Genomic DNA, 9579 nt, shown 5'->3' with positions numbered 1-9579 from the left:
AGGTCTTTCCCAACCTAAAAGATTCAACAATTCTCTCATCATAAGATTTCTTGGCTTGTGTTGCTCCTACAGGGATGCTACATCTGAACAAGCACAAGCAACTCCGTCTAGTGGCCTGTGGACAACACCACTGTGAAACAGGCACAGCATGCGACTAAGCACACACAGAGAGCTGCTTCTCCTCTCATGGTTCCCTGAGAAGCTGCTCTGGGCCGTCATTGACAGCGCCCAAACACTCGGTTTCAGTATCGTGCCCAAATATGACATTTACCCAGCTTGCATGGGAGTAACCACCACCATGCTTCCCATGACTACTTCTCTGCAAAAGCTTGCTCTGATTTGTTTGTACCAATTAAGGCTGATTCCCCTGGCATCCACACAGCTCCTCGGACAAAAGAACCAGGGAGGGAAGGAGCAGAAGTTACACATTTAATTTTACAACATGATTTTTGACTCTTACCTGCTAATGCCATAATTTTCACGAGTTGACCACGCTCGATTTTGTGATTCAAAATCCTTTGCTGTTCACTGGTCAGCTTTACTTCAGGACAGTTACTAAAACCAGGAAAACAGAGCAAAAGCAATGAAGAAAATAAATCCTCCCACATCAAATAAACAAATGGACTAACAGTGAAAGGAAAACAATGAATGATTTATCCCATCCCACGGGCAAGAAGGTGGCACTGGAGCAACTTGATTATTGTGCAGATGAGAAATGCAGGGAATAAGAAAAGATTGGAGACAGCAAAAATAAAAAAGGGAAGGTTTGAAAAGATCTTCTCAAGGGCCCTAAGCCATGCTTTAAAAATGAATTTGGCACCACGGCTCCTTAGGCTTATTGAAAACAAACAGCAACTTGGGTTTGGGGTGTTTTCTTGCTTTTGAGAGCATGTACCTTAAATTGCTCTCCGATTTCTCAGCATGTGGGACAGATCAATTATCCCTGCCTCTCAGGGGAGCTGCAAGCTTTGATTAACATTAAGAAAGGCATTCTGCGCTTCCGGCTGGAGGGCAATTGTTTTATTCATAAAGGTGTGAAACCTGTTATCAGCCAACAGTGCAAATCACCTCTTTGCACAGGGTCCTCCCCGACAGACCTCCTTTCACTCCCTCCTGTCCTTCCTTTCTAGGCACAAGCTACCAACCAACACTGACTTAGAACAGCTACATATACATAACAGTTAGCATATAACATAACAGTTATCCAACAGGATCTAGAAAACAGGAGCCAAATCAATATCCTGTGGCTGGCATCTCACTCCCTCCCCTGCACAGAAAGCAGTATTCATGAATGAACATCCACATCATCTGTGCTGCAGTCAGCAGCAAACCAGCCCCCCTTCTGGCTGACTGCAGCTTGCAGTGTTCTAGAGGAACATTCTCCCTTCCTTCGAGAGCTTCTCATCCACAAAGAGTGGTGATTTGGGTGGGTATTTTGGGGTGATTAGGGCTCTGTGAAATCCCAGTGGCCGTCAACACTGGAGCACAACTCCAGAGCTGTGTTCCACTGATACACAGACTCAGCAGTGAATAAAGACTTGTAAATTCAGTCAGCGCTTGGTAATTTGATTTCTACAGATTTAAGGCCTGATTCTGGTTTTCCTCTGTTAATTCAGGGAGAAGATGGCAAGGAGCAGAATAAGGTTTTGTGCTCATTCTTATGAACCTCAGAGTCTTGTCAACCAGACCCTGCCACGAATCATTTGCTCCCCCTCCAAGGTTCAGCATTCTGCCAGGGCCCTGCGTTAGGTCCATGGCTCAGATCACCTAAAACAGCATTACCTGGATTGTAAGTCTTGTGGGCAGCCCAAAGCCAGTGCTTCCTCTCCTGCTCTCTGCACAGTTACAGAAGAATTTTCCATCAGATACAAGCAGTAGAAAATATTGTAATGGATCCTGGTAGAAAGGACAAAAGAGAATCTATCACTGAGAAATCATCAATAACCAATTAAACATCTGTAGCCATCTAATAGACCGCCAACATCTTGAGTACTTCCAACAGAACAATGCACAGAGCCACATGCGCTCAGGGAGCTGCAGGAGACCATTAGTAAAGTGCAGTTAGTAACACCTTGAAAAGTGACTGCACAGGCACCACAGGGACAGGTCTGTTTGTGGCCTCTCCCTCGCCCCTGCCAGGCTTGTGTTTCAGGGTCTGCCACGCAAACATGACCTGGCATCAGAATCCACAGGATCCTTTTGCTTTCCTGAACCACTATCAGCAACAGTCTGAGGGAGCCTGAGAGAAAATTTGAGCTAGTTTAGGCCTCTAAAGTGAACCAGTTTCATCAACTGTCTTATGATGGTTTTATACAAGCCCTGACAATACTTCATGGTGCTTTGTTACTGCACAGAGAGGAGCACAACGGCTCTGCGACTTTAATTATGCCAGCAACAGCTGGTTTAAAATTAACCTCCATCGTACATCGGGGTTGACACCACTGTGGTTTTACCTTTTAGTGCAGTTTAGTTCCTCTGACCTACCAGCTGCCACCTTGAGCCAAACACCAGGACAGACTTTGTGTCTCATGAGGTGACACACACGCTCAGACTCACTAGTTGCTCTGTGAGCTACCAGACAGTTTCCTGAGGACACTTACCCTCCCTGTGCTCTAAATTACAAACCTTGTGTGGTTTGAAGACATAATGGTGGAAAAGATGTGGTCATTCCTATTTCTTCTAGTCTAGATTGGTCAAGGAGATGGGGAAGGGACGTGGGTGACTTTGACCTGATGGTTCTCATCGCAAACAAGCGAGCGACACCCTCTGTCCACCACATCTTCGGCAGGTGTTTACTCAAGTTGATGACCTTAGACAGCAATCACTAACAGGCCAAACGAGCATCCTGACTTCCCTGGTTGGTAGCCTGAGCACATGGTCCATGGTTAAGTAAGCAGAGGATGAACCATTCTCTCATGTCTAACACAAGCTGGATGATATCTCACAGAGGGCAGCTTACGGAACCATCTTCCTTCTGGTTATAGATTCATTTTCCAGTGCAGTTCCTTGCCCATCTTCTTATAAGAAGAACTTAACGTGTGTCCTTTATCCTTATCTCATCCTCACTGCAATTCTGAATCAACCTGTGGGCTCTTAGCTGCATCACCAGTTTCTATAGTTGCTTTAAAACCTGCTTTTGTTTCTGAAAACAATTCTTTTCCTTGAACACTACCTCCGGAAAAACAAGCAGACTATGAAACAGTCCAGGATCTAAAGGAAACATTCCTGAATGTTCCTGCAAAAAGCTAGGGCTGTTCCTAACAAACTGCATCAAGGAGCTGAAGAACCCTAACTTATTGTGCATATAGAATCACAGAATCATTTAGGTTGGAAAAGATCTTTAAGATCATGGAGTCCAACCGTTAACCCAGCACTGCCAAATCCACCACTAAACCATGTCCCTGAGCACCTTGTCCACGTGTCTCTGAAACACCTCGCAGGATGGTGACTCAACCACTGCCCTGGGCAGCCCCTTCCAATGCCTGACAGCCCTTTCCAGGAAGAATTTTTCCCTAATATCCAACCTAAACATCCCCTAGCGCAACTTGAGGCCGTTTCCTCTTGTCCCATCCCTGGTCACTTGGCAGAAGAGACCAACCACCCTCTCTGCACCCCCCTTTCAGGGAGCTGTACGGAGTGATAAGGTCTCCCTGAGCTTCCGCTTCTGCAGGCTGAACCCCCCCAGCTCCTTCAGCCGCTCTTCACAGGAACTGTGCTCCAGACCCTCACCCAGCTCCATTGCCCTTCTCCTGACATGCTCCAGCACCTCAATGTCCTTGTAGTGAAGGGCCTAAAATAGATACTACACATGGCCATGCCTAGGAAGAGGCAGGCAGGAAGCACCTCCCCACTCCTCACCTGTTAGTGATCGCAATATCCCGGTCCCTCATCGCATACAGCAGCGTGGCTATGCAGTAAAGCGCCTCGGTCACATCCACAACAGAGAGGGTAGAGCAGGATCTCTGCAGACACACCATCAGGTTTTGGATGTCACTGACGCCGTCAGAGAAAAGCACCATGACTGTGATTATGGCCCACATGTTCTCAGGCTGGTATAGGGAACAACGAGGAAGAGTGAGCAAAAAGCTTTGAGCCTTTAGGAGCAGGGAAACCCTGCTTCAACACTGAAAAACCAATTAGGTGACGATGAATAGTTAAATCTTCTTCAGTCACCCTGGATAGTACCAAATAACACTCCAAAGGGAAAACTTTAGACGCAGGAGGGCAGATACGACGTTAAAGCACCAGCAGTTGTTAAATCTTTTAAATAAACCAATTAATAGCCATTAAACCAACCTCCATCCTGCTCTGTAAATGCGGCAGTTTGTTGGCAACACAGAGTTCAGCCTTTGAGAAGAGGTGATGACTCTTCAAACACCGGAGAACTGCACTGGGATCCACTTTCCGGCCAGTGGATATGGCAGACACGCACCTATGAGGAACAGGGCCAGCAGCATTTGCAAAGATGCCTTTTCAAGTGAGTTTATTCTCCAAGTAAATAACGTCTTCTCCAAAGTACCGTCAGGCTGCAGTTAAGTGTAACTATACCTTGCTGTGTGCCCCACGGATTTCATAAAATCACACAATGGTTTGGGTTGGAAGGGACCTTAAAGACCATCTAGTTCCAACCCCCCTGCCATGGGCAGGGACACCTTCCATAGACCAGGTTGCTCCAAATCTTATCCAGCCTGCAAGTTCATTCTGGCTGTCTCAAAGTTTCCTTCCAGATCTACCTTGCTCAACCCAGTTTGACTCTTCGCCTTGCACCATTTAACTATCATACAAAATTGCTTTCCAGACTACAGAGATCTGAACATGGCACTTGCTTTTATCAGGGACCTATCTTTAGCTTAGGCTTGCTGATGAGCTGTGACTGATAAGTCAGTGTGGGTCCAGAAAGGCAGCTGTTCAGGAAAGGAAAAGAAGAAAATACATTGGAGATGGGAGGGACCAGGAAGAAAAGCTCACACCCTCTATAAGATATTTGCATTTTAGCTAAATTCAGGAGATGCTGAGCCTCTCTGCGATCCTGGCTGTCAGGAGGTGGAACAGCAGTGCTGACATGACAGACCCTGAAACATAAAGGGATGCTAAAAGGGATGCTTAAACTGAGTCTCACTCTCTCCAGCACAGTCGCCCTGCAGAAAGCAACCATATAACATTTTCTCCCAAACTTGTTGTTGGGTGCCAGAATGCAGCAAGTGACAGGACAGCCCAGACTTCTTTGATTTTGTCATCTAATGCTTGTCCTGAAGCTCCGTGAAGCTTCTCTCTGTTGCTGATTCTAACCTGGCTGTGCTCTGACATACAGGTCCATCACTGAAACCTTCCTTTGAGCCTCCAAATCCAGCCTGTGGAAAGCTTGCAGCTGCTTCCTGACATCCTCTTGCTCAGGCTCTCCACCACTAAGACTGTTCTTCTGTCCCCTCTTCCCAGTCCATGCTCAGCTTCTCCATCTCCTCAGACATTAGTACAAGGCTATCCCTGCCTTTGCAGCCCGTCCCTCACTTATCCACCACTTCTCACTACCAAAATCAGGGACACTGCAGAAGGGACTTTGGCAGCCATGCACTCAGAGCAGGGATGACATCCCAGTTTGGTCGTTTGCCCAGCTGAGGTCTGAGCACCTCCAAGAATGGAGATTCCCCACTTCTCTGGGACAGCATTTGACTACTCTCCAAACATCTAACCGGGTTTCCTCTGCTGTAACTTGTGGCCTTTTGTCCTCTGCACCTGCCAAAAGAGTTTGGTATCATGCTCTCTATAGCCCCTCATTAGGCAGGGGAAGAAGCAATTAGATCCCCTTTCCACCTTCTCTCCTCCAGATTTCATCCTCTACTTGTACATCATGTTCTCCTGACAATGAAGAGGAGGAAAGGGAAGGTTTTTTACCTATTTCTAGAACACTATTAGTGATATCTACTGTTCCTTCCTCATCTTCCTGTACGTCTCCCACCTGTTTAGAAGACAAACCCATTTCTCTCCTGGCAAGTCACAGGATAGAATGGAAGAGGACCCAAAGCAAGGAAAGTCTCGGGATCTACAGGTACAAAGTCAAGTGCTGTAGTGGACTCACCTGATCAGCCCCAACACACATTCCTCCTGCTCCTTCATTATGGCGAAATCCCGCAAGAGCTGTTCAACTCTGCGCAGGGCCGTGTCCTCCTTCATTACGTACCGATGGTACAGCTTTTTCCAAGGAATGAACTAGAATGTGAAGCACATACCACCATCTTTCATCTCACAGCACTGAAAAATAGGTTTCTTCTGGCAATAAGCTAATCAACATGACTTTCAAAGAAGACCTGGAGCTCAAAAAGTCCCTGCAGCTTGATGGAAACAGGTACCTAGCATGAAATGGGGAAGGACAGAGGAAACAGCAAAAAAACTTGTTCCTCATAGCCTGCAAAAATGTCTATAACAAGCTCTTCTTTCTAGAATGATGGGAACAGGGTGATGCTGGTTCAGTTTCAAACATCAAAGCATTAAAGGAATGAGGGTATTTCAGATCTATTGCACAGATCTTCTCTGAGGGGAGTCTGAGTGCTTAAAATCCCTGTGTCCATGAAGCCCTACCCTCCCACAGCCCGCTGTTTGGACTTGTGTGGTAAAAACAGGCAGGGTGCTGCCTTTTAGTCTGTGGTATGGAGTGAAGAAGAAGTTTGGGAGAGGACCAAGTGCTCGATGCATGCATTTTCTATGCATCTCTCCAGGTCTTTAGGCTCAAAGCAGGCACACTGTGCTGAGAAAGTGCCGGGCGCAGGACACCTCCTGCGTTGTGCCCAGCCTTACCAATCCAAATTTATCAGAAGAGCATGAGCAAGAATCATAGAATCATGGGATGGTTTGGGTTGGAAGGGACCTTAAAGATCATCCAGTTCCAACCCCCCTGCCATGGGCAGGGACACCTTCCATAGCCCAGGGTGCTCCAAGCCTCATCCAGCCTGGCCTTGGACACTCCCAAGGATGGGGCATCCACAGCTTCTCTGTGGTGTGATCAGCCTTCTATCGCTCTTGAAACAGCCTCTTTGTACAATCACAGCTTCTCTGTGGTGTGATCAGCTTCCTGTCACTCTTGAAACGGCCCCTTGGTACAAGCTGAGGATTTGCTGTGAGTGGTGCTAGCTGACTCCAAGCCACCTTTAACTGAAATGCAGAGATCCTCGCTGCAGTCAAAACAACTGCCAGTGGGTTCACGACTGTTTGTACTGTGAGGGACTTGACTGCAGATGAACCAAGCTCCATAAAAACAGAGTTAAAGGCCTTGCCTCTAAACCTGTTTGACTACAAGAGACACCACACACACAGAGGCTGGTGGACAGTGACGTACACTGGTCATGAGAGGACACTGTCCAGTCTGGTAACCAGAATTTCCTGCATGATCCCTGTCAGAAAAAAAAGGCTGCAAGGAAAACAGTGAAGGGGGATTTTGTGGAGTCTTACAGGTTTCTCTCTGTCCATGTATGGGAAGAATGCATCGAGGGAAATTACCCTAATGTTGATCTCCTGATGCCACTGTGGTCCTGAAGACCAAAAAATAACAAAAATAAAAATCTCCTAAGAAAGGATGTGGGAAAGGAACAAGGAGACAGACGCAGCACGGATGCTCCCACAGCAATACATGCAGCCACAAGACCGAGACGGGACACAGCAGCAGGATAAAGGACAGGATGACATCAATACCACAGCAGTCCTTACCAGTGGATCACTGACTATCTCCCTCCAGCAGTGACACACCAGGCTCACGCTCTGATACAGATCAGTCACTGGCAGGAAAGCAAAGATGTTCCTCACAACTTCAACAGGCAGGTCGTTGATACTCCCCTGAGGCAATTCCCAGTTCGGAGTCCCCAGGAGTCCGTAATGTGCATCAGGGACTGGTTCGATTTCCATGTCATCAAGTTCCTGCTTGATCTGGCTGTGTCCTGGAGGAACCACCATTGGCTTCTTCTCAGGCTCACCCCACAAATCGTGCTCTGGCTTGGGCACCCCTCCAGCTGCAGTAGACAAAGGCCGTTTTCTGGAGCTTTCCCTGGGAGCTGGTACAAGGTCCTCATCCTCCAGAAAGGAGCAGGAATCACCACTGATCTCCTGCACGGTGGAGACACCACTGAAGGAATCATCCGGTTCCATGAAGATGGGATCCAGTAGCTCTTCTTTGATTCTACTATTCTTGATCCCACTGGCACCTATTTGCTGTCTCCGAGAGACCCCGAAGTAATCGGCAATGTTCTGCTGCTGCCCTTGGCCTGCAGAAAGAGGAGGAGCGTGAGTGAAGTCAACACACAAGCGCAAAGCGCACTGCTCCTAACTGAGCTAACAAGGAGACCAGAGGTTGTGTAACGTGGTAGTTATTTCCACAGGGTTCCTAGACATAGGAGCTTAGTACATGTGAACTGTCCTGCTCCATATTGCTTTTCTGCCAACCTACGTAAGTCAACGGAACAACGTTCACCTCTTCGCATTGTTCACATAATCTGGGCTCTCTCAAGGTATGTCTGACACCTCTGCTAGCTTCTAGAAAGACACGGTGTGCATAACAACCTCTCAGATCAACAATCCTCAGCTAAAGTAACACAGCAGATGTGTGTTACAGAATGAATTTCACAGGAGAGATCTCCATGAGCCAAAGAAACAGAAATAGGAAGAAAACAAAATGCTAGACTTCAGTTGTGGTGTGCCTCAGCCTGAGGTTGGGCTCCCCATGGCCATTTATTGTCCTTAATCCAGTGAACGAGACGCACACAAAGATTTTAGAAAAGCTTCGGGGTTTAACCACTGCTCTGCACCATGAGAAGGTGACAGCACCAAGCCTCCAGGAGGCTGCTCCTACCACAGTACAAGAGAGACCAGTGCCTTTAAGAGTATAAACAGCCCGATACTTCCTTTTTGCAACGTCAAAAAACACTGAAGACCATAAAGGAAAACGAAACTTGGCAAGAGACAGCTCTCGGCAGCCCCTCCTTTCCCCGAGAGCCAGGCAGTTCATGTAGCACACAGACTCAGCTTACCAGCATTGATTGTATTCACTCTGTCCTGCTCCTGTTCTGCAAAATATCCTGATGCTCAGCTAAGAGGCATCTCGAGAAGAAAAAAATATCACCAACAGCTACTGCTGGTGTTAATGCATTTTATTTCTGGCTGCTCACGAAGGCATAGCTTAAAGAGGTCTGATTTGCAAGATGATGCTTAAAAACAGCTCCCCTGCATACGTCAGAGTTCAATACCCTAAAACCTGGGGCATCTAAGATGACTAGATTTTTAAAAGTGAGCTAGCCAAAGATATCACCGATGTGAAAACGGAAAAACCTGCCTACGAGCACAGAGTCCAGGATTCTGGCACCTGGTCCTGGCTCACCAGCAGACGTTCTCTGTGAAGTGAGTCAGCTCACACCAAGCTACAGAGAGATTCCCAAGCCTCCCACAGAAACACTGAAATGCTCCTAAGTCTCACTTTCCACTCAGGAATAACTCAGGATGCTTTTCCCTTGTTTTCTACCTATCTCCTTGCCCACACGTGTGTGAAGCACCTCTTGTCATTATAAAGATTTTGAGGTTGGGCCTTTAACCCTGCACCAT

At 47.2% G+C, this 9579-nt stretch overlaps 1 protein-coding gene across 1 annotated transcript; it reads right to left on the bottom strand.

Moving 5' to 3' along the window:
- Positions 1 to 460: 460 nt before the first annotated feature.
- On the bottom strand, positions 461 to 8249 carry FBXO18 (F-box protein, helicase, 18; the record flags this gene model as incomplete). The annotated part of the gene is made up of 6 exons (XM_010147366.1): positions 461 to 555; positions 1783 to 1896; positions 3859 to 4049; positions 4297 to 4432; positions 6077 to 6207; positions 7699 to 8249. Coding segments are annotated over 6 exons (1218 nt in total), but the record flags the coding sequence as incomplete, so codon positions are not given.
- Positions 8250 to 9579: the final 1330 nt, after the last annotated feature.

Source organism: Eurypyga helias, unplaced genomic scaffold (assembly GCF_000690775.1).
Source record: "Eurypyga helias isolate BGI_N326 unplaced genomic scaffold, ASM69077v1 scaffold32432, whole genome shotgun sequence".
Taxonomy (NCBI): Eukaryota; Metazoa; Chordata; class Aves; order Eurypygiformes; family Eurypygidae; genus Eurypyga; species Eurypyga helias.
The sequence above is the reverse complement of the archived record's forward strand: the minus strand, read 5'-3'. Positions and strand labels throughout refer to the sequence as shown.